The following is a 27,060-nucleotide window of genomic DNA, read 5'->3' on the forward strand; positions in this document are numbered from 1 at the left end:
TTATATCCTTTGTTTGGCTTACTCCTACCCCTAAAGACCCAGTTAACCCTGGCCAGTGGGCTAAGACTGCATTTCTAATGATAATGAACAGGCTGTTTCTTCATTTATATATATATATATATGTAAAAGGAGGGGGAGGAGAAGAAGAAGAATTAAATAGAGGAGTATTTCATTGAGTTTACACATATCCAATGTACAAACTGCCACTGTGCTAACAATTGACTGAAGTTCTCCCCACTCCCAGTTTCTGAATTCCCATGTGCATTCCCTTGCACTCACTTCCACATTACATAATTTTTCAATATGCAGAGCGGCAATTGGGTTGCGTGGGGAGAGGAACTAATAAAAATACAAATCGACAACTCTTTCTCTTGCTCAAACAATAGTAATACAAGAGTAATGAACCAATTAAAGGGCATATCAACTCCAGTTCAAGCTCTAATGAATTTTCAGCATTTCTCTGTTGTAGGACTTGGTGCAACAGCTTTTGGTTCAACCCCTTACCATTGCATACCCAGAACTACTGGGTTCCATTGCCTTTCCTGAACTTCATCTTGCTTTCAACCATGACTCTTTCTGGTGAATAGTTTCAGATGTCAATTCTCAACAATCTAGAGGAAGTAAGTCAACTGTTGCTTCTTCCTTGAACCTCCTTCTCCATACAAATCGTTCCACTGCTTCAGCTCACCCATTATTGAGCCCTCGGAAGCAAAAATAGCAGCAACCTGCATTGCATGATATATTTTGAGTCTTCAGACATAAAAGTTTACATAGAATAATATAGAGAAGTCATGACTAATAACCCTGGTACACAAATCATCCGCCAAATCCCAATTCTGTCCCTCAGTTCCATATTATTTTTACCAAAAATTACTTCTACTATTTAATAAAATTATTAGTTTACCAAGGTAAAAAATATATATTTTTACCACTTGGAATAAGAATAGAAACAATTTAACTAGCTGCCAACTTTCATGTAAGAAACACTGCAGTAATGAAGTGTGAAAACAGTCTTGAGCATCTCAATAATTTAGTTTGGGGATTGTGCATGATACAAATGAGTTCTTGGAGTTAGAAGATCAGCCCAATGATATTTTTTTTTTAAAAAGCAACACCCAGTGCACAAGACTTCTACACCATATCAAGGGTCAAATACAGGCCAAATGTCCATTTACTATGCTTCTATTAAAATCTAAAATGAAGCTCTGGTGTCTATATTTTCCTATTTAAAAATTCCAATGACTGTTCATAGAGACAGTTCCACACATATTTGCTGTGGGAAACTAACAGCAATCGGATACAGTCTGTCCAATAACTGAGTTTTCAAGAAAAAAGAGCTTTCCAGAGCTTTTACAAAAACAAGATTCCGGACATTACCTGATTCTTAGCCTGCCTCATGTCTTCCATGTTCAAGGGCCTCAGAGTAATCACTCTTTCCTCTTCACTTTCTTCTTTCTTATCTGCTCCACTTTCTGAGCTCTGTTCCTCTTCACTTGTCCGTCCCTCCTCAGCTTTCTGCTTCCTTTCCTGTTCAATGTCATTGAGATTTAGCAGAAAAAAATATTAAGGACTGCAACCAATAACATTTGGGAGAGGAAGAATATGACATGAAAATACAGGAATTTGATATTATGATAATGACCTTGTCTTTCAGTCTCTCTTGTTGTATTAACTCCCTTACGGGCCGATAAGCAGCTGTCACGCACAGATTCTGTTTTGAGCAGTAAATGCTGAGATTCAATCACCACTTATTATAAATCAATTAATCAACCTGTTATAAAAAATACAGACCTTAAGATCGCTTCCACTATAGCCTTCCGTCAAAGTTGCAAGCTCTTTGTAGTCCAAATCTTCAACTTTTCCAAATCTTCAACTTTCTCCTTTGCCAAGAGTGTTCTCAAGATCATTTCCCTGCTCTCCACTGATGGCAGACCGACCATGACTCTGCCCACCACAGAAAGCATTGGAGTTTATAGAAATAATGCTCAATGAAACAATATCATCCCTGCATTTTCTTCATGTTTCTAGGGAAGTACTTAAAAAATGAGTATTATAATAGTTAATGATCATTGTTAGATGTTAAGAGTGGGCACCTTTACTCAGAACTTCTATGAAATTTGTTTGACTGATAAGGTAATAAAAAGCAAATTATGTACTGCAGAATATTAATATGGTGGAAGCACTGACATCAACATATTAGCCACTAATGTTGTCAATTTCAACCCCTGAGAGATTTTAAGAGGCAAAAACTAGTCTTCAAAAATTCCTTGCAAAAGGGTCCAAAGATAGACCTAATTTTGACAGAATTATTGAGATTGATGAAGAGGAGATTCCTGAAGGTGAACATCCTTCAAGCCTCAAAACATAACATAAAAATGAAGAAGGGTGTTAATTCAAAGGAGATCAATTAAAAGTTTTTATGATGTTATATGCAAGGGATATGTATAAGAAGGAAAGAGAAACCAAGAGAATGACAAATACAACCAGCCGAGCAATTGTCAAATCAATTCCCATGAAAGCTTAAGCATGTTAGGTGAGGCCTTGAGATGGTTTCAATACCAGCCTAATATGCCCCACATGCAAAATTCCTTGTGCCATAATATTTTAATTTTTAATTAAAATAATGGGAACGTGAGGATGAGGTTTGAACTCTAAGCTTTTGGCCAAAAAGGTTCTGATACCATCCCAAAAAACAATTGGCCAAAAAGCTTAAGCTTGTTAAGTGAGACCCCATGAATGGCTTTAATATATGCCTACATATATAGTCTCATGTTTTCAGTAAAACATGGCTTCAGACAGTTTAAGCCTTGCAGTAAGAAATGAACTGAAGAGATGATTATGTTGATGCTGCCTTTAAAATGAATATGCAATTATACCTGCGCTCAAACCGTCTAATAATGGCTTCATCTAGGTCAAAAGGCCGGTTGGTTGCTGCAAGCACAAGAATTCTTTCACCAGGTTTTGTCAAAAGCCCGTCCCAATGTGTCATGAACTCATTCTTAATCTTTCTCATAGCTTCATGCTCCCCTAATCTAGTCCGCTGCCCAAGCATACTATCAACCTCGTCTACAAAAATGATAGTTGGGGAGACCTTTGCTGCAAGAGAGAATAGAGCTCGAACATTCTTCTCATCTTCCCCAAACCATTTTGAAGTGATGGTAGACATCGATACATTGATGAAGCTTGCTCCAGCCTCATTAGCAATGGCCTTTGCCAGCATTGTTTTCCCAGTACCAGGAGGCCCAAAGAGCAATATACCTCTGCATGGTTTTAGAAGCCCACCATTAAAGAGGTCTGGTCTTCGGAGAGGAAGCATGACTAGCTCCTGAAGTGACTCTTTAATTTCATCCAAGGCACCAATATCTGCAAAAGTTACTCCAATCTCATTTGCTGGGATAACCTCAGGCCTTATGCGCTTCTCAAATTCATTGTCAGGAGGAACATCCTGTAGGGGAAGATTAACACACGATTAGAGTAACGGATTTTGAGAAAAAATGGAAACCAGCATCATTTTGGTAGATTTTTGTACCGTTCTTTTCATTTTCAGTTGATCTTTTTAAAAGACAGGCCTTTTTCTAAAGATTTTCATAGCATTTAATTGCATTAAGCTGGGATTTTTGGGCTGCTTGATATGATTTGCATCCTTTATCTGGGTTACATCTTCACCTTATTTCATGCAGCTTCCCTTTTCAATTATCTTTTGTAGGATTTTGACTTACCGGTGTTTTTGCTGGGGTTGGAGCCTCACCATCTTTCTTTACTGTAGGAGCTGATCTTTCTGCCTCACTTTTATTTTCAGGTGCCTGGATGTCACCTTTTGAATCAGCGCACCCTTCCCCATCAGCATCCTAAAATTGATGAAAAATCAGAATAAAATCAGAATATGTTGGGGATGTCAAGTGTTACGACCAGTTACACTATTCTTGAATTGTTGAAAAGAAGGATGCTGGGATGTTGGAGAAACCTTGGATGATTCAGCATTTGTCTCGAGTTTTATTGAGTCTTTTCCACCACTTTTGCCCTCCTGGAATATACTCAAACCATGGGACAAACTGTTGAAGGGCCAGAACATTGCATTAATTACATATTTACATGGATCTCTGTCTGGAGCAAAAACAAAAAGAAAAATTGATGGAACACTGATGTCTACCTCTTGGATGATATTACAAGCTTTCCATTTCGGTATTCTGGATCTTTGTTATTCATCAAATGAAATGATATTGCTGAGACAACAATTTCTTCAATGTAACTACTGAGAACCAGCGTGTCAGCTTGGCAGATAGAACCCAGATCATCACAGTCCAGGTCATTTGCTGCCAGTACTTCAGCAATGTGATTTTTGTTGTCCTGGAACTGGACCAATTTCATGTCTTCCTCCAGTTTGGCTTTCCATTTGACAAGATTAGTCTCATCTTCAGGTGGCTTGACCTCAACGTTGTAAGGGAATAACAATGAGAGTTTCTCATCCACTTCATCACAATTTTTTGCCGGGTCCAAGAGCCGCGAACCGAGTATCAATATCGGTCCTGAAAGTTTCTTCAACATTTTATGAAATAAGTTGTATAATCTTTGTGATTGAATAAGCAGCTTCTCCACATCCCTAAGGTACAAAATTATAGAACTTTTCCCTGATGTTGAAACCAAAACCTGTAAGTAGAGCAACAATTCGGCCTCAGTACTCAGTAGCTTTCTTAAAAACAAGCAACATAATCAGCTAATATTTAAATCACGTATAAGAAGGAAAACAGTGCATGATTCTACGAGCAACTCAAGTTTTAAAAAAGCAACAACTGCATATAACAGTACCTTGTAAAGTGACTGTAAAAAAAGTTTCTCATCAAAACACCAGCTGCTTGTGCGTTTGAGAGGAGCTAAAAATGCAAAAAAAGAACATTCAGGTAAGAATAAGAATAAGATTTCAGTATTTTCCTATGCATTATGATGGTAAACTAGTTTACAACTGTGTGTACACTTCACCTCGAACAACTGTTCAGATACTGAAAAAGAGATGATGTTCAACACTGTATAAAAAAACAGACAAAACAAGCTTTCAAGGAACAAGGAGCATCAATAAAAGAAACTAGATGGAGTGCATAAGTTTCCCACATGACATTTAGAAGCCAAAAATGAGATTACAGTCAATAAGAAATTCTCACAGGGAATTAGAGCTGCTAGTGACTACTATCGCACCTCAATAGAAGCAGCCGAAATTATATTAACCATTTTCATGGAAGTTATTTTCCTGGGCAAGTGATTTGAGAAATTGTGATTGAAGGGTTATGAAAAGGATATTGAAAGTTAAAAACTAGTGTGCATATTTAGCGCTTTCCAATATCAAAACCGGGATAATACAAACCAAGATAAAGTTTCCCCAACCCAATTTTAAATTACTGAATGTAGGAATGGAGGGGTAGACTCACAATAATTAGGACTGAGGTAGAAAGAGAAGATTTTATAGCACTCCAACTTTTTGAAGATATTGCCCTAGATCAAGCAAAATGGAAGAAAAGGATTCATATAGATGACTCCATCAGGGCTTATTGTTCTTGGGAAACTTACACATCAATAAGAGAGCCCATAACCTTACACTAGATACCATGCTCACAAATTGCAAACCATTCCAGACAAACTTTTTTGAGAATCAACTCATGGAAAGCAAAAGGATTTAAAATTAAGGATCAGACAATCAGAAAATTAATGGTTATGATCATCAAGCTTCATCTATTGGAACCAAGGTCATAAATTTCGATTTCGACTCAAATTTCGAAGCTCCAAAAGTACGGAAATTTCGATAGAAATTTCGATTTCGATCCCGATTTGAAAAAATAACGGAAACTAGTAGTAAAGCATGGAATTCTGTGTGAAACTTTAGAAATGGTTAACAAACATAAAAATATAAGTTTTAAGAGTAATATATTACAAATTAAATACATCTATGTTTTGTATGAGGTGGAAAAGTTGTAAAATAGTATGTGTATCAAACATGTTTGTAAGATAATGTACATTAAACATATTCTGTTAATGCAAATGAAATTCATAAATCATTTAAATATTATTTATTATACAAATATTGAAAATTTAGACATGAATGGTTAAATAAAATATTACTATGAGTTTATTTTTTCATATAATTTCAAAAGCACTTGTGATAACCTTTTGTTTCAATAAAATAAAAAAATAAATTAAAAGAGAAATTTCAGTTCACTCTCAAGGTTTCGATCAATTTTGCTAAAATTTCGAGGTTTCGATAAATTTCGGATGATTCGTTGAGATTTCGACGGAAATTATGCAAGACGGAAATGGACTGCCATTTCAATTTCGAAGGTGACGGAAATCGGAAATTTCGACGGAAATTTCGACAGTTTCGTGGAAATTTAAGACCATGATTAGAACAATAACTGAAATGACAAGTCAGATCTTAAACCATCTTATTTATTAATTTATTTTAAAACTAGAATAAATAATGCATGCTCCAGATAAATTAAGAGTCCATATGTTCAAAATATTGAATTCAACACAACAATATGTCCCACAATGTTGTAATAGAATGACAATGGAAGCTTCTTTCAGCCTCAGTAATTCTCTGAAAGAACTGCTTCGGATGAAGCTAAAATCCAATTCTATCATGCAGCTTCCAGTAAAATCGTTGTATGCATGCATGAAGAATTGATATAAGCAGTGTCTTCTAACAGTTGTGACTTATGAATATTACTTAATTTCAAACAAAATCCCTTATGGTGACTCAAGCATTCATTAAAATACAAGCAGGAAAATATTGCAAGTAATCAGTGTTAGTGATAATTTCAAACAACATTCCTTATGGTGATTCAAGCATTCATTAAAATACAAGCAGGAAAATATTGCAAGTAATCAGTGTTAGTAACAACAGAAATTCTGAAAGAAGCCAGAATTTTTGTTTTTTTGGGTACATAGATTTTATTTAGAATAAATTCTGAAGCAAGAACCTGAAATTGTAGGAGGAAATTGGGAAGTGATGCCACTCATATCAGCTGAAGCAGAGGCATTTCTATGTAGTGTTGAAAGATTATTAGCACCTTCCATGCCCCTGTAAACGTGTGAACATGCACAGGTAACACATAAATGGCTGAACCTTCATCTAGCTATTCAACATAAAATAGTAAAAACTGATCTAGTAAACAAACTCTTAAAAGCCATCTTCTTTTGTTCAGCAGAATTAAGGATATTGATTATCTACCATACCTTGGTTTAATATCCAACCCGCTGGTTTGCCTATGTAACGTTCGTGTAATGAAATTATTAATCAGTCCATGACAATGAAAAATGTAAAGAAGAAGGAATCAAAGAACTTAAAGATATAATAGAACTTATCAAAAAATCAGGATATCCTGATTGACTATACAACACAAAAATGTGCACACACGAAAACATGCACGCACCCATACAAACATTTACGCATGTGCTTGTATGCGCAAAAGAAAATCAACTTTTTATATTTGAGAATGAAATAAGACTAAACAACTATGAAAGAGATGCAGTTCAAACTCTGTCTATCATCTAATTGAACAGTACATTATGCAATCATACACGTGTCAAGCTACCTAAAAAACATTACCTTGCCTACAAAAGTTTATAATTCAAGATTCACATACACACACATGCGCGCACACACAGACACGAGCAAAGCAATCATTCCTGAAAACTAGAAATTGAAAGACTATTTCCATTAACTATAACTGCCACATCAGAGCTGTGATCTGAAATATCCGAGACTCTTTTTCTTCTTTTCCCATTACAAAGGTAAAAATTTTGGGTTTAGGTAGACTATGATGTCCTCTTGAACATTTTAATTGCACTGTTGATATCACATGATTCATGAATAGCATTAGTTTTACGCTGGTTATCAGCTACTTAAAACAACTCTACTCCTTTATCCATCCTCTCTCTTTATTTTTATTTGCATGAATGTGTGCATATATGTATATAAAGTCACTGTTAGATTACCATTTTACCTAAGCTTAAGCTGTCAGGATGCGGGCCAACAATGTATATCAAGCTTTAACACTCCCCCGCACGTGCAGACCGACAGCACATGGAGAGATAAACACACAATGAATAGCACCCATGATAGGGAAATTCAAATGCAACACTCAGTGCATAAGGCTCCCCCGCACGTCCATATCCCAATATGGCATGGAAGCCTTATGCACGTGCAGACCGACAGCACATGGAGAGATAAACACACAATGAATAGCACCCATGATAGGGAAATTCAAATGCAACACTCAGTGCATGGGACCGCACGTCCATATCCCAATATGGCATGGAAGCCTTATGCACTGAGTGTTGCATTTGAATTTCCTTTTTTATTTGATTCTTCGGGGGAAAAAAAATAAGAAAAACTCTTCTTTTATGGAAAGTTGCTAAATTTGGCACAGAACAATATAGTCAGCATAACTGCTGAAATTTGCACATATTCACTATTTTAAATTGTCTTGAAATCCATAATGAATCAATGTAAATATTTTTCACATCCCTAGGCATTTCAATTTAAGGCTTTTATGTAAGTCACAGGTTCCCCTGCGGAATGAAGAGAGGCGTAATAAAGCTAAAAGAGAAGAATGTTTGTATGGCATGTCAATCGGACAAATTTAGTGATACTTGGATTAGCGAGGGAAGTCACTCTCATCTTCGTTGTTAGGCCTGGCAAAACGGGTCATAACCCGTCGGGTCACCCGGACCCATTTATTTAAAACGGGTTTGGGTTTAAAGAAGTCGATCCGTTTAATAATTGGGCGGGTCACGGGTTGACCCGTTTATAACCGGGTTTAACCGGGTTTGGGTGGGTCACCCGCCGGGTGACCCGTTAATTTGGTTCCTTTATGTCATATATATCACAGTTATCACTCACTGTCCACCGACTCCAACCCTAACCAAAAATCCCGTAGCCTTCAGCCGTCTGCGCTTCACTCTCGTCTGGTTCTTCTCGGCCTTCGCCTTTCGGTGCTTCAGCTTCGCTCTCCTCTGGCTCTCAGCCTCTCGGCTCTCACTCTCTCAGCCTCTCTCACTCTCTCAACCTCTCATCTCGGTCCTCTCCTCTCGGTTTCTAGGCATCTAGTAGCCCAGCCATCGCCGTCACCCACACTGCACGCCATCGTCGTCACCTACGCCACACGCCGTTGCCGTTGCCCACACCGCACGTCGTCACTGTCACCTATGCCGCACGCCGTCACCCACGCCGCACGCTGTCTGCCTGAGTGCCTATACAGCCCGTCCCCCTCCCTCTCACGATCTCGACTCTCCCTCTCGCTCTCAGTTCGGCGTGACAGCATCAACAATCACTCTCCCTCTCTCGGTTCTCTCACTCAATCAGACCCCGATCTGGATCTTTCTTTTCCCACTTCATTTTTTTTTTTTTTTTAAGATTCAATAAATAAAATAAGTATTTTTAAAAATAAAAAATAAATTTTAAAAATTAAAATATATAATTATTTATTAAACGGGTGACCCGTGACCCGCCCGTTTAATAAACGGGCGGGTTAGGGTTGAGATGTGTGTGACCCATTTAATGTTAACCCGTTTATGACCCGCCCGTTTATGACCCGGCCCGTTTACAACCCGCCCAAACCCGACCCGCCCGCCCGTTTTGCCAGGCCTATTCGTTGTGGAAGAGAATAATATAGAAAAGTGTGAATCTATGCCTGTCCATTACGTCCATGAAGAGTTGAGAAAAACTAGTTAAGCCAATAAGAGAAGAAAGAAGGTTTAAAAGGTTTTATATCAGAGTTCCAGCATGCAACATGCTTGGTCCATCACAATTGGTTGAGGACCTTTGCTTTCTGCAGTTCTGGAGAAGATTTTATACCATTACATTACGTTGGCTTTATGCCCAAATTGTGTTCATTAATGTTGCTAGCTTCTAGTTTTGCCCAAAAGATACATTGGTGGCCCTGTTCTTCCAATAAAAAGGGCATTAACCCCATTTTGGAGCCTGGAGCTACAACCTGGATTTAGATGTAGACTATCATGTTTTGTCCAAATCCAAGTCTGAGGCCTGAAATCCATGCTCCCAAACCCAAGCTAAAGGTTTTCTGACTTGTAACAGTCTCTAGGCAGGCTGACGTTTACAATATACGAAACCCTCCCCCCCCCCCCCCGAGGCAGGGGAAGTACTTGCATTTACCTCAAGGTATAAAAAAACAGTAAATATAACCAGCATTAATATCAGCCTTTTGTCCGAGATTCATAAAAACAAGAACAACAAAGCAATTAGCACACAATCATTAAAATACCCTTCTAACAATGTCACAGGATGAAGTGAAAAAGCAGTCAGCTAACCATAAACAGTTTTTACAGAATCTCTCTCATTAACCTAATATTTTACATGTGAAAAACTACATGTACCTCTAGTTTCCTCCCTTGAAGAAAGAACTGAGAAGGAACCAAACAAACTGGACATTCGCCGCAATGTCACCTCTGACATGGACCGCTTGAAAGACTACAGGAAAAAGCTTCTGGATCAGAAGAAACTTCTAGAAAAAGAATAAAATTAAATTTACACAACTAAGGCACACTATTACATTGAAATACATGTTTAAACTTCATCTGCTCTTGATTCTACTACAATAGAATGCAAGCATTAGTGGATCATAATTCAAAAGCTACATTTTCATGTTCAGGGAAAAAAAATTAAATATGCCAAATTTATGACAAAATCAAAAAAGAAAAAAGGCTTACAGATTCTTTTCTGGCACATCCATACTTGCTCTGCATCTGAGGGAAGTAAACATGACATAAGTTAGCATGACTGAAATGAAAAGCTTGAACTTATAGACAAGTAACTGCTGAACAGTTACCTTTAAAGAGAAGTCTGTCACGTCCAATAACAACAACTTTGCTTCAAAGAAATGTGCTAATCCCTTGGCAAGCATTTGCTGGTAAAGTTCTTGAGAAGATAACAAATAATGGAACAGGATTAGGTCATAAAAGTAATAACAAGCACTAAATCGCAATGCAATTGCAGGTGAAATAGCCTACTAGCACTAATACATTCCATATAGCATACCAGCTGGCCCTGAGAGCAAAATAGCCCTGCTAGCAGGAGAAAGGTTCCGGGTGTACTTGGAAAAATCAGTGTGCTTTAAATGAACATATGCAGAACTTGTTAATAGAACACGTGTCTGCTCACTGCAATATCCATAAACAACCATGGACATCAGAATAAAGACAAAAAGGTACTGGCATACCTTAAAAAACTCTGATATACAGTAATACATAAATCGTGAAGATGTGCTGTAGTGATGAAAGCTACAAGTAACACATCATTATCAAAATATGTGTACAACTGTGCAAATTTAGTATTGAATAATTTATTCATACCAAAAATTCAACAATCCATGTAAATGGAAAGTTAAGCACTAGGAATAAAAACTATTGCCAAAAGCTCTAATGAATATAATAACTCAAAGGTAATAAAGTTAAGTCCGGTTAACAAAATGTCTATTTCTAGGAATCGAATGAAATAAGATGCGGATGTAATATAAAGTGCACAGGAAAAATCACTCATGCAAAAGCTGATGTCATCTGCTTTATAAGCTGTCAAATTCTTATATTATGGCTGTTCTATTCCTAAAAATAGACATTTTAAGAACCAAACGTGACCTAATATTTTATTTTTTTTTAAATAGAGACCAAGGAATCTGTGCAGTGAGTTACATGTAACTCCTCAAACAGCAATTGATGCATTCAAATTCGCCGGGAAAAAAATGCATGATGGCAAAAAAACATGAAAGTTGGAGAAATGATGTGGGCAACTTCTCATTCTTCCACCACACAGTATTACAGCACAATCTTGCTCCAATTGGATTCTTGAGCCCTTGCAATCACGAACTCTTGTTCCCCATCACACCGTATATTTAGAAAGGACTACTAATACAACAATAACAACAGCAACCAAACCTTACGTCCCACTCAATGGGGTTTGCTTTAGAAAGACCTAAAACAATTTTATATATACATACACACACACAACAACAACAACAAGACCAAGCCTTAAGCCTCACTATATGGTTGTTGTTGTGTGTATATATATTCTTCCAATGAACTCCCACCTATAGAACTTTTATATTGAGATAGCATCCTCTGTTTTTCTGATACATTCAACTAGGAGTGACAACAATCTATGGTATTGTGCGGTAAAGTTTGCCTTCATCATAAACAGCAATATCATAATCAGCACCAGGGTTTATAAGCTAGTTCAAGAAAACCCAAGACCAACTTTGTCAACCTGCTCATGAAAATTCAGATATTCACATATATGTTAAATTTGAATTGGGGTTTATACCACAATGCATGATTTTAAGCAACATTGTGTGTGATTCATGTGCAAGGTGAAGCCCATCTTGGAATCAGAAGAAGAAACCAAAACTCCGAATCAAAAGAAGAAGAAGAAGAAATTAGCAAAAAGAAATATAAAAAGAAAACTCCTACATGTTATAATTGCAACAAAGTTAGACATATAAAACTGGAATGTCCACTACTTAAGAATGAGTCTAAGAAGAAAAATAAAAAGGTCATGAAAGTCACTACTTGGGATAGTTTGAATACAAGTAGTTTGGAATGTGAATCAAGTGACCAAGAGGTTGCTTATACTTGCTTTATGGTTTGGGATTATGAGGAAAGCTCCTTATCCAAATCCTTAAATAATTCTTGTAGTGATTCATCAAATGAATCCAATGATGAGTGTATGTCATCTTATGATGAATTACAAAATGATTTATTCAAAGTACATAAGATGCTAATCAAAGTAACTAAACAATATACATCACTAAAAAATAAGAATGATGGAATGATGAAAGAGCTAAAATCAATTAAGATTGCTGAAAATGATAAAGATTCAAAACTCAAGAAAATAGAAAATAAGTACGAAGCTGCAATAAAAGTATTAGAAGTTAAAAATCTTGCTGAAAAAGAAAAAAGACTTGAAAATCAAGAAATTAGAAAGCAAGAATGAAAAAATGATAGAAGACCTTCGATCCCGATCCTCTATGAAATATGAGAAAGATATATATATATTTCTGAATTAAAAGATAAGTTCAGAAAAATGTCTCAAGAATTAGAGAAATCTCAAGAGAAGGTTAATGATAAGAAAGATATTGAGATAAATGATCTCAAAAATCAAATTGAAGATAAAGAAAAGATCATTCACAACTTCACAAAAGGAACGGAAAATTTTTACAAAATGATAGGATGACAAAGAATGACCTTAAATAAAGAAGACATTGGTTTTAATGGAATTAAAAATATAAGGAAAAAGAGTCTTTACATGGAATATTTTTCAAAAGCATCTAAAGATTATGCTAACACATCTTCTAATGTCTACACTAACATCATATGCTATCAATGCAAGAAAAAATGACATATAAAGTTTGAATGTTCATTTAAGAGAAAGGGTGTGAAAACTAAACTAAGTATGGAAAATTAAGGAAGCATCCTTTATTAAACCAATCGGACCAAAGAAAGTATGGGTATCAAGATAAAATACTAGTTCATAAACGAAAAACTCCATGGATTAAGTCATTCCCCTTTAAAAATTGAGAAAGTAACTTAATTCATGATCAACAAACGAACTAGTTGAAATAGAAAAATTTAAAGATGAGTTTAAGAGCTTGTTATAATAAATTCAAAATGGCATTGTTGGTCAAAAACATAGGATGATTTTTACAAGGCTTAACTTAAGAAAATATCAAATTGAACTTATTACATAAGTACCTTGATTAAGAAAAAGATAATTGAGAATGAAAGCCTATATGCTACATGCTTACATGCCTATATGATATGTTATATGCTACATGTGTATGACTTGACTTATATTAATAATTTATGGCTCACTATAATTTTTTTTTTTTTTTAACAAATAGAAAAGAGAGAATAACATTGCTTTCTAGGTAAAGAAAAGGAAAAAGATACTTGGAGATGTTGAAATGAATCAAGGACCCTAGGGAATTTGTTGAGTTGCGACTATCTTCTCACAAAAAACAAAAATTAAGTATATATTATTTTATTATTCATTATAACCTATTCAAGACTAAAAAAATATAAGTAAATTCTTAAATTAATAAAAAGAACCATCTATAAATTCAAATTAATATTAAATAAATTAAAAAACTTAATTTAGTTATTAGTGCTATTTTTTAAATAAATTAATGTGATAATCATATGTTACAAATACACATTAATAACAAGATTATTATATTATTTTTGTAAATAAAAAATATTTAAATTTTAATTAGAAAAATAGTATAATTATCATTTAAATTTTTCAATGTACAAATTTTAATATTTTTATTTAAAATACATTAAATATACATATTAGTTATTATAATTCAAATATAAATTAAACAAGAGTTATTTATTAATTTCAATTAATATTAAATAAATTTAATTTTTAAATTTAATTAATAATATTATTTTTATCATAATTTAATATAATAGTATTATCTTATAAATATACATTAATCAAAATATTATTATTAATTAAAAATATTACAATTTAAATTATAAATAATTAAAATAATTATTAATAAAATTATTAATTAAAAATATTAATAGTTGTACTTTAAAATATACAACAACAACAATAAAAAAAATCAATTCTTAGTCCCACTAAGTAGGGTCGGCCATATGAATCATTTTCCGTCAATTTATGCGATCATGGATCATTTCTTTTGATAGATTCAATAATATTAAATTTTTACTCACTATCTCCTCCCAAGTTATTTTAGGTCTACCCCTACGTTTCTATTGCCCCCTACAGTAACGTTGCAAGTGTCCATACCACCTTAGTTGTCTCTCCCTTATCTTATCTTCTATAGAAGTTACACCTAACTTATCACGAATATGTTCATTCCTTAATTTATCTTTCAATGTTATACCACTCATCCATCTAAGCATTCTCATCTTGACAACTTTTACTTTTTGGAAATTATGTTTTTTTAGCGTCCAACATTCCAATCCATATAGCATTACTAGTCTTGTAGCTGTTGTAACACTCCCAAACCTGAAAATATGGCCCAGCGCGTTATTCTACTTAAATCATGCTCTGTGGTGCCCCGAACCCGCCTAGTGGGAATCGAGTGTCATATAATCCATTTTCCTATACCTGTTATTCCATTTACAATTGCGCAGCAGAAAACATAACTACAATCCTCAACCAATATAATACCAGAGTTTTCTACATCTATCTATATTCCCAAAATAAACCATTCATCCACCTATACCTACAAATATACATATCTCCAAAAACATAATCTACAACTTTTAGTATTGACAAGTCAGAAGACTTAAAACATAAAACATAAAATATAAAACTTATACATCCCAAAAGTATCATCAAAGTTTATACCATTTTTCTTTCTATATCCAAAAATGCTATAACAACCTCGAGCTCTCTAAGCTCGATCGCGTGGAGGTCCTGAAAAAAATAAATTTGTATTCGGGTGAGACACATCTCAGTAAGAGAAGAAACAATATATTAAATCAGCATGTGGTCAATATGAGGTTTGTAAATAACATATGTATATGTATTCATCATTTGCAAATCATTATCATAATTTCTAAAATCCTTTCCTGAGCCTGATCAAACACATGCGAGGTATTTTATTCACGAGAATACCTAAGGATTTAAGTGATTACCTGCTCATACAAGTTGCACCTCTCTGCTCTGATACTTTAGGCAACCAATGGTCACAACTGAAGCATATCAGGACACTTACCTTACTTAGTAAGCCCTCAGGTGAAAAAGTAATCTCATACTCACACAGTTCATACAACGGTTTACCAACAAAGGCTCCCAAGAATAAGGAAATTTACCCATCCATACAAGTAATTTCCCTTTGTCATAATACGTTATGCAGTCTACTGCTACATTTGATACCTATCAGGGCACTCGCCTTTCTCAACAAGCCCTCGGGCGAAGAGTTTGTCCCGCTCATATAAATACATATCATACTAGCATGAATACTGATACTACAATAATACATTACTCTGTCTGTCATTTATTTTGTATTTCTCATTTGTTCATGTTCTTAACTTTGACATTTTGCAACATTTCACTTTACGTAACTCTTTTCCATTTTACATTATTCACATTTCACGTTTCATTTCCATCTCATTCACATTTCATTTCATTCTTTCCATTTCATTTTCTGCATTCATTACTACAACTCCTTTCAGTTATATATCAGTTAATCCACATAGATATGCGCTATTTTTCTACTATAACTCCTTTCAGCTGTTCATCAATTAGTCCACATAGATATGCACTATTCTGCTACTATAGTTCCTTTCAGCTGTTCATCATAAAACTTATCAATGGTTAAATTAACAATCACATGCATTATAATTCATAATGTTAAAAAATATGTTTTCATTTATTTATTTATTGTGACTTTTATCACAACCGTTGGATCGTCTCTAATCCAACGGTTGTGTGGTGTCATATATATGTTTGTAAGCCATGGAAAAAATAGTGTATTTCTTGTCATTTTGTACAAGGAGAGCTACAGGGGGCTTTCTCTCTAGGAAGATTTTTTCTTCACTGGTTTAAAGGTGAAGGGGTGCACAGGGGATCTGGGATCGGGGAGAGTATGATCATATCTTGTACTATCATCATTTCATAGTGGATTTTTCTCCAAGTGCACACTCCATGGATATAGGCAATCTTGTCAAACCACGTAAAATCTCTCATCTACATTTTTTCTATGAATGTTCTTTGTGCAATTTATTTTGTTGATTGGAAGATTAAAATCATTGCACGTCAACAAGTGGTATTAGAGCACAATTTTGATTGGGTGCAAATATGATAGATTAGATCAGATTGAAAGAAATTTTTTGGATCTGTAGTTTTTTAGCGGAAGTGCTCAAGATCAAAGCAGTTCGTTCAGATTGGATTGAGGTGGACAGATTCAGATTAGGTGTTGGAAAATTATTTTGAAATTTTTTCAATTGAAGAAGAATCAATTTTTTTCAATTGAAGGTGTGAAAAAAAAATTCGGAAGAAGAAAAAAAAATTTTCGCAGATGAAGAACATGATGAACAGTGCCAGAATTGGGTGACAGACCCAAATTCAGAATCGAGTCAGGTACAGAATGCAACAGGTTAACACGCAGGTCAATAGGCTAGGTTGCAAGTCAGATCCAAGCAGAACCCTCAGGGTCAAGGTGCGGGTTAGCATCTAGGTCGGCTAGAACATGTGTGGGTTGAACGTGCAGTGGATCAGGGATTCGGGTCGAGCGAAACGATTCAGGTCGAGGCGCGGATCCTCCCTGTGGAGCACTGATGTCACGCTGACGTCATCCTAACAAGTGCTGATGTCAGAGGAGAGAGAAAAGAAAAAGGGAGAAGAAAAATTTTAAATGGTGAGTACTTCGACGACCAAGTTCAAGGTGGAGCCCTTTAATGGAAAAAATAATTTAAGTTTGTGGCAGAGCACTATGAAAGATGTGTTGGTCCAACAGAGACTGATTAAGGTACTATATGGGAAAGACAAGAAGCTAGAGACCATGTCAGATGATCAGTGAGAGGGGTTGGAAATTAAAGCGGTAAGTACCATTCACTTAAGTTTAGCTCTAGAAATTAAACACAGTGTGTTAAATGAAACATCACCAGCCGAGCTTTGGAAAATATTTATATGTCCAAGTCCATAGTTAATAGACTATATTTGAAGAAACAATTGTATCAGTTGAGGATGATCGAGGGCACAAAAACCTCAATTATTTCAATAAAATAATCACGCAGTTGCTAAGTATTGAGGTAAAAATTGAGGGGGAAGATAAATCACTGATTATGTTGTATTCGCTTCCCAGATCACTTGATACTTTGAAAACCACACTACTACTAGGTAAAGAGACTCTTACAGTTGATGAGGTGACTACTGTCATTTTGGAGAGTGAGAATTTTCACAAACCAGATTATCTAGTACATGAAGAAGGATTGGTGGCTAAGGGTGAGTCTATCCAACAGCGGAGCAGGAGTTCTAGCATGGGTAATTGGAATCGAGGGAAATCTCAATCCAAGTCCAGGGGTAAGAATGGGAAATGGAGGAGTGGTTGTTTTTATTGTGGGAAAGAAGGGCATATGAAGAAAGACTGTCTAAGGAGGAAAAGAGATTTAGAGGAAAAGAACATGAAGAAGACTGAGCAGGCTATTGTAGTGGAGAGCAGTTCATCAATTTTTGATGGGGATCTTTTGGTTGTTACTATAGGTTTTAGTTACTTTGCCGATACTTGGACTTTGGATTCGACGTGTTTATATCATATGTGTCCATATAGGAACTGGTTTGACTCCTATGAACCAATCTCTAGAGGGACGATGTTGATGGGTAGTGATACTTCCTGTGGTATTCTTGGTAATGGAACGGTCAGAATTATGATGTTTGATGGTGTGGTTAGTATAGACACCCCATTTTTTCCCAGACCCAATACAACAAAAGTTGTTATTATTATTATTATTTCTATTATCCTTATTATTATTTTTACTATTATTAAATATTACTTTTATCATCTTACTTTATTATTATTATAATAATTATTATTGTTATTATTACTATTTTCATTATTATTATTATTATTATTATTATTATTACTAGTTTTCTTATTATTATTGTTATTAATATTATCGTTATTTTTAAATATTATTATTATTACTTTATTATTATTATTATTATTATCATTGACTTTATTATCATGTTTTTTATTTTGCATTATTATCCTTATTATCCTTATTTTTAAATATTACTTTATTATTATTATTATCGTACTATTATTATATTATTATTATTTTCAAATCTTGTCATTATTACATTACCATTATTATTATGATTATTATTATTAAGAATTATTATTAGTTGCCATATTCATTATTACTATAAAAGTATAAAAATAAAAAAACAAAGAAAATAAAGAAAATAAAAGAGGGAGTTTTAGGGTTTTGATTTTTTATAACTAGGAAGGAAAAGAACACTCTTAAAGGGGGGGGGGGGGGGAAGCATAGACCAAAAAAAAAAGAAACCTTACCTTGCAGTCTCGTGCTGCAGCAATGGAGTCGTCAGCGTTTACGCAGTCAACTAGATGAAACCAATCGAGCAGCGATTTCTTATCTGATCAATGCGAAACTTTACGAGGTCTTTTCTAACCCTTTTATCTTAATTGTCACCGTTCAAATTCTTCTTTTGAGTTTTCCCCCTTTGTGTTAATTTCTTGCACAGCCGTATCACCGCCGCAGCAGTGGAGTCATTAGCGTCTGTGCATCCAACTGGACGAAGCCAATCGAGCAGCGATTTCTTGTCCGATCAATGCAAAATTTTACAAGGTCGTTTCTAACCCTTTCTTATTAATTTTCACCGTTCAGATTCTTCTTTTGAGTTTTCCCCCTTTGTGTTAATTTCTTGCATAGCCGTATCACCGCCGCAGCAGTGGAGTCATTAGCATCTGCGCATCCAACTGGATGAAGCCAATCGAGCAGCAATTTCTTGTCCGATCAATGCGAAATTTTACGAAGTCGTTTCTAACCCTTTCTTCTTATTTGTCACCGTTCAGATTCTTCTTTTGATTTTTCCCCCTTCGTGTTAATTTCTTACACAGCCGTATCACCGCCGCAGCAGTGGAGTCATCGGCGTCTGCGCATTCAACTGGACGAAGCCAATCAAGCGGCGATTTCTTATCCGATCAATGCGAAAATTTACGAGGTCGTTTCTAACCCTTTTGTCTTAATTTTTCACCGTTCAGATTCGTCTTTTGAGTTTTCCCCCTTTGTGTTAATTTCTTGCACAGCCGTATCACAGCCGCAGCAGTGGAGTCATCGGCGTCTGTGCATTCAACTGGACGGAGGCAATCGAGCGGCGATTTCTTATCCGATCAATGCGAAATTTTATTAGGTCATTTCTGACCCTTTATTCTTAACTTTCACCATTCAGATTATTATTTTGAGTTTTACGACTTCATTTTAATTTATTACACAGCTGTCTTACAGCCGCAGCAGTGGAATCGTCGGCGTTTGCGCATTCAACTAGATGAAGCCAATCGAGCGGCGATTTCTTATCTGATCGATATGAAACCTTACTCGGTTGTTTCTAACTCTCCCTTGTTAATATTTACTGATTTGATTAATTTCTTTGAGCTTTGTAATTTTATCTTCATCTCTTGGACAGCTTGTCCACACACCCACTACACACACTCAGCACACAGCACACGTATATATTTTGTTTTGTATATGTTTAAAGATTTTTTTTTATTTTTTATTTTATTCATGCTTATATTGTTGTTAACTTTGTATTATATTATTAGTATTTTAGAATTTTGGTCATGTTATATGTGGTATATTTGATTAAAAATATCATATATTTATATCTAGTATTTTGTATTGTGTTAGTTTTAGTATTTTAGCTGGTATTATATATGTTGATTAGTATGTATTGTGGTATTTTAATATTCTAGTTTATTACTATTTTTTATCTTTATTATTATGTTTAAATTATTATATCTATTATCTAAAACCTCCTAAACTAGTATTTTCATACTTAGGAAAACCCCATAAGATTTCTAAAATTTGGGAGTGTATTTTATAAAGTATTTTTGATTTTTAATCCCTATGATTTTATTGCGGGGGGTATGAGCCTTCGGGCATCACGTACCTTAAGCTCTGAGGGAATATATATGTATATATTATATTTATTTATTTATTATTTTATTTATTTATTTATTTATTTTTCATATGTATTTATAAATTCATAAAAGAGAGTAATTTAAATACTTATTAGATTAATTTAGGGATAATTTCAAATTAATTAGGTACCGTTCGTAAGAACGGGGGCGTAGGGGATGCTTGTACCTTCCCCTCTCATAACCGAACACCCAAGCCTAACTCTGGTAACATAGACACATTCTACCCTTAACGGGGTAGTAATTATGTGTTCTAACCACACTAAAAGGTTAGTGGCGACTCCGATATTCTTATTTTTCCTTGAAAATTAAAATTGATTTTTTATTTCGCCGCCCGGGGCACACGCGCTCCCGGGACGTCGCCACAGTTAGAACCATCAGGGATGTGAGACATGTTTCAGATCTGAAAAAAGAATCTAATTTCCTTGGGCTCTTTGGATAGTAATGGTTTCTTTTTCAGTTAGGGATGGTGTGCTGAAAGTGGCCAGAGGTTCGATGGTAGTAATGAAGGGTCATCTGAGGAACAATTTGTACACTCTAGTGGGGTAGCACAGTGACAGGTGGAGCTGCAGCTAGTACCTCTTCAGATACAAATACGGATGATACTGCTATGTGGCATATGAGGTTGGGTCACATGAGTGAGCGTGGTTTTCAGGAGCTGCACAGGCGGAACTTACTGAGGGTAATTCTTGTTGTACGCTTAAGTTATGTAAATATTGTTTCTTTAGTAAACAGTGCAGGGTGAGTTTTAGAACAGGAAAGCATATGAGTAAGGAGGTGCTGGAGTACATTCACTCAGATGTATAGGGTCCAGTATAGGTACAGACTCCCAGTGGTGCATTTATTTTTGTCTCATTTATTGATGACTTTTACAAAAAAGTCTGGGTGTATTTTTTGAAGCACAAGAGTGAGGTATTCAATAACTTCAAGGAATGGAAAACTCAGGTAGAGAAACAAACAGGGAAACAGGTGAAGTTTCTGAGATCTAACAATGGACTAAAGTACAAAAACAATCAATTAATTAACTTCTGTAGGGAAGAGGGGATTACTAGGCACTATACAGTTCCACATGGGCAAACTTACAGCCATCACTCCCATTAGAACTACAGGGGATTAGATTCTCTATTTACTGCAAGAAGCTCAATCAATACATGAAGTATTTGTAGTGTCAATAGACATGTTTTCTCCCCCTGAAAAATGATTAGGTCCTGTATTTAGAAGAGTCCAAGAGAGCTAGCCTTTGGCGTTATCCCGAGTCAAATTTTCGTTCTTCTTGCTATTTTCTATAAACATTTTTTTGAAAAAAAAAAATAATGAGAAAAGTTAGAATTATGTTAAGGATATGTTGGAGAATGCAGAAATTTTATATCATTTACAATGTACATGTTTATAACATTTTTCAACTTACATTTTCTATATAAATTTATCGTGTTAAATAAATAATACATTAAATCATGATATTATTATTATTATTATTATTATTATTATTATTATTATTATTAAAAATAATAATCAAATTACATGCATGCCTGCTGCAAAATACTAATTTTTCTAGTTTGTATTAAAATATTACACCCCCTCCATGCCCAGAGAATTCCTAATTACGCTAATAAAATAGACAAATACTTATTGCATGTGTCTTCCAGTGATCATGACATCCTCATGAAATTCCAGTACAATTGATTAGTAATACATTTTATGTAAATTAGTAATACATTACTGCCAGTGTAATGACATACAGACATACAGCTCTCCTGGCCAATTCTATGTAAATATTTCTTTAACGCACCCTGCCCCACAATAATTAGTGCACACATTAGCGACATTAATGTTATGAGATTGACGAAGAAACTTCACTTCGATGCCATTGAAAGATTCAAATTTCCTAATGGTGCTCATGAAATCGTTTTGGATAAGCCCTCGCACATCAAGGAAAGGTCGGTTTGAGATTTGGCTTCAAGGTAATATTTGATTGCTTAGTAACTTAATAATAATAATAATATAACTCACAAGCCAATAATTAAGGATGTAGGATGATAAGAGTTTGAATCTCATAGAATTAACGTACCTAAAGCCCCTTCACGCCATGAATTAGGATTCAAAAATTATTAGTTGCAGAACAATAATAATAATAATAATAATAATAATAATTAATCATGAGCACATGCTATAAAATAATAATAAAAAATTAAATAGTATAAGACCATTGAAATCTTTAATTTGATATTTTTGAAAGATGCTAGCCATTATATGGTATGATATTGATGGTCCATGCAATTGGAGATGGATGGAAGGAACAAAACAGGAATAAAATAAGCACCGTGAACGGATTTGGATGAACAGGCTATAGCTGTTGTGCAAGAAAGTCAGAGCAATCAAAAGCCAATGCAACGGTCCCCAATAATTCCGCCCAACAACTACCATGGACCCTCCCCTCTCACATCTGCTAACAGCATCAACCCCCGGAAGCAAACCCAACAAGCCACGCATAGAGAGAGAGAGAGAGAGATGCTAATTTTTTGGCAAAATTAAAAATAAAAGCAAAATAAAAAAGAATGGTTCAAATTATGTATTGATTTCATGTCTCCAGCAGCAACCATAATAGACCCAAAAGTACTTGGTGCACAAGAGTCCTAGAGACTTCTGTTTTTTATTATGTATTGATTTCATGTCTCCATCATTATGACCCAAAAGGCAGCAAAATGAATATGCTTGCGGTGGCCATGCCATGAATCATGGTCGATGCCAATCGCGGCGTGGAATGAGGGATTAGTCCAGTACAACAGCGCAGTCTTCACGCCAAAGTGACCTGGGCTATGACTCCGGTAACAAATCAATTTTTTATGTAAATAAATTAGAATTAAAGAGTTGATGAAGATTACCATGTACATATGCATGATCTATAAATAAAACCTGCTCATCATCTTCAAATTCAAGTGAGAAAAAAAAAACCCCTTTTATTTAGCCTTTGATCTTTGCATGCATCTATAAGAATGGACGCACACCCAACAGCAATTTTGGTGATTGTTCTAGTGCTGCTTTCTTGCGTCGGGGCAGTGAGCTTCTCTTATGGAAATCCAAATGCCATCCATTGTAGGGCAGAAGAAAGAAAAGCCCTTCTCGAGTTTAAAAAAGGTCTCAAGGATCCTTCCAACCGCCTCTCTTCATGGGTAGGCGAAGATTGTTGCAGGTGGAGAGGAATTCGCTGTGACAACACTACCAGTCATATTCTCCATCTAAACCTCGCCAATCCATTCAACTTTAATATTAATGATCTTCTTATTTATGATCTTTACGATGATGGTTCTCATTTCGATGCTTTCATGAGGTCCAGGTTGGGTGGGAACATAAGTGGTTCATTGCTGCAGTTGAAGCATCTCCGGCACTTAGACTTGAGTCGCAATGATTTTGGAGGGCTTAAAATTCCTGATTTCTTTGGTTCCCTCGCCTCTCTCACATATCTTGACCTGTCTTCGGCAGGATTTGGTGGCTCCATTCCACCTCAGATTGGGAATCTTTCAAGTTTGCGTTATCTTGATCTTGTCAGCAATTTTAAAGATTTTGTTTATGGAAATAATAATGATTTGTACGTTACAAATGATGACGTAAGATGGATTTCTCATCTCACCTCAATTGAGTTTCTAGACATGAGTTTTGTGGATCTCAGCCAGGCATCCAGTAATTGGCTACAGGTGATAAGCATGCTCCCTTCCTTATCCACTTTGCACTTATCTAATTGTTCGTTGGGTAACACTCTTCCACTTTCTCATGCCAATTTTTCTTCTCTTTCCACCCTCGATCTCTCCTATAACCTCTTCGATTCTTCAATATTTGGCTGCCTCTCTGGTCTTCCTTCTCTTCTTTCACTCGGTCTGCGGGGCTCCAATTTCCTAGGGGGTTCAATTCCTGTCTCTCTACAAAACATGACAACTCTTCAAATGCTTGATCTTTCTAATTGTGAGCTCAACTCTACAGTACCAGAATGGTTGTATGGTATGACTACCCTCCAAAGCCTCGATATTTCATTTAACAATCTTCAAGGTACAATTTCAGGTGCTATTGACAATCTTACGTCACTCACAGAACTCCATCTACATGGCAATGACCTTGAAGGAAGAATCCCAAGATCCTTGGGAAATCTTTGTAGTTTAAGAGTTTTAGATTTGTCATGGAACCAACTCAATGGAGATATATCTGAATTTTTGGGACATAATTCATGCATCCAGGAGACACTGGAGTCTTTGGATTTAAGTGGAAATCACCTATCAGGCCAATTGCCCGATCAATTAGCAGAATTTAAAACTTTGTCCAGTCTTGATATTTCTATCAACTTCATTTCAGGTCCAATTCCTGTGTCTATAAGGAAATTGTCACCGTTAAGGGACTTGGATATTTCCTCCAACTTTTTCAACGGGAGTATTCCAGAAAGTCTTGGGAGTTTCTCAAAATTAGAAACGCTGGACATCAGTAACAATTCCTTACAGGGCACCATTTCAGAAGTGCACTTGGCAAATCTGACGAGGCTGAAATATTTTTATGCTAATCAGTTAAATCAGTTGGCCTTGCAAGTGAGTCGCAACTGGATTCCATCATTTCAGCTCCATGAAATTTCAATGAGCTCATGCCACGTGGGGCCTCAATTTCCTAGATGGCTGGAAACGCAGAAGAATCTCAGTTTTTTAAAACTATCCAACGCATCAATATCAGATGTCATCCCAGCTTGGTTCTCTAGCTTATCTCTGATCTCTTATTTGGATTTATCGCAGAACCAGATCCAAAACACATTGCCACCCATGTCTTCTATTTTATATTATTTAGATCTTTCCGATAATTCTTTAAATGGATTTTCGCTTCTCATGTGCAGAAGGAAAGTGAAGGAAATGAGTTTGAGATATATAGATCTATCAAGAAATCTTTTCTCTAGAGAACTTCCTGATTGCTGGATGAAATTCAAAAAGTTACAGGTCTTGAAATTGGGCAACAATAATTTTAAAGGAAATATGCCAAGCTCCATGAGTTCTCTAACATCTCTCAAGTATTTACAGTTGAGCAGAAACAACCTTTCTGGGAAAATACCTACGGTACTGCGAAATTTTAATAATTTAATAGTTTTGGATCTTGGGGAGAATAAATTTTCTGGAAGCTTACCAATGTGGATGGGGAAAAGCTTTCCTGGGCTAAGACTCCTTCGCCTCCGTTCAAATATGTTGAGTGGCAGTATTCCGCCCAAGCTCTGTCTCCTCAAATCTCTTCAAATCTTGGACCTTGCGCATAACAACATCGAAAGAACCATTCCAAAATGTTTTGGTGACTTAAACGCAATGGTCAACAAGCCAAATAATTCATGGTACTTCACACTTGATACTCATTTTGGAATTAGGAAGCTTATTGTGTACTTCGTAGATAACATACTGCTAGTAATGAAAGATCAGGAGTATGAATATAGTAGTTCAATCCTTCCATTGGCGACAAGCATGGACCTTTCATGTAATAACTTATACGGAGAGATCCCTACAGAGTTGACCCGTCTCCAAGGTTTGATATCCTTAAACTTGTCTATGAATAAATTTCACGGAATGATTCCTAAGAAGATTGGTAGCATGACACAATTGGAGTCTTTTGATTTATCAATGAACCAACTTTCAGGCGAAATTCCAAAAGATATATCAAATTTGACATTCTTGCATATTTTAAACTTGTCATATAACAACTTGTCAGGTAGAATTCCTTTGACCATCCAAATCCAATCCTTTAGTCCACTCAGTTTCATTGGCAACCATGACCTCTGTGGCCCTCCACTTGCAGATAACTGTACCAAAAATGATGATCATGTGGCTCCAATTATACCAAATGGTAGCATGGAGGAGGAGCATGATATATGGATTGACATGAAGTGGTTTTATATGGGCTTGCCCTTTGGATTTGTGGTGGGTTTTTGGATAGTTTTGGGTCCTTTGGCATTTAACAAGACTTTAAGATTGGCCTATTTTCAGTACTTGGATGACTTGAAATACAAAGTATTCAGATTTTTCCTTTGAGTCAATGTAATTCGTAAGTCCATGTTTCAGTACTTAATAAAACAATACAAGGTCTGATGAGTTGTCTTTATAATTTTGCCAACATTATGTTTTCCTTACAATTTTGCAGATTTCTATTTACAAATTATAAGTCTATGTACAACTAAAAAGCCTTACATGTTGGATTTAAGGCAATGATCTTATTGATTTAGTGTGAAATTTAGAATAGTTACCAAGAGAGGGGTGAATTGGAAGTTTTTAGATTTTTAATTATTATTATTTTAAATTTTTACTTGTTTTAATTCAAACACTAAAAGGACAAAAACAACCAATCAAATTATACCACA

General features: G+C 35.4%; 1 protein-coding gene and 1 pseudogene across 1 annotated transcript; one reads left to right on the top strand and one right to left on the bottom strand.

The window, feature by feature from the left end:
* Positions 1–152: 152 nt before the first annotated feature.
* Positions 153–11,189, bottom strand: LOC131147205 (uncharacterized; annotated as a pseudogene).
* Positions 11,190–23,689: 12,500 nt separating this feature from the next.
* Positions 23,690–26,734, top strand: LOC131147206 (receptor-like protein EIX1). The gene has a single exon (XM_058096975.1). It carries the CDS (start codon positions 23,690–23,692, stop codon positions 26,732–26,734), a length of 3,045 nt encoding a protein of 1,014 aa, XP_057952958.1.
* Positions 26,735–27,060: the final 326 nt, after the last annotated feature.

Source organism: Malania oleifera, unplaced genomic scaffold (assembly GCF_029873635.1).
Source record: "Malania oleifera isolate guangnan ecotype guangnan unplaced genomic scaffold, ASM2987363v1 ctg505, whole genome shotgun sequence".
Classification (NCBI taxonomy): Eukaryota; Viridiplantae; Streptophyta; class Magnoliopsida; order Santalales; family Ximeniaceae; genus Malania; species Malania oleifera.

Bases quoted from the DNA above. Each gene is read 5' to 3' on its own strand.
- LOC131147206 (XM_058096975.1), top strand. From the start codon at position 23,690: ATGGACGCACACCCAACAGCAATTTTGGTGATTGTTCTAGTGCTGCTT.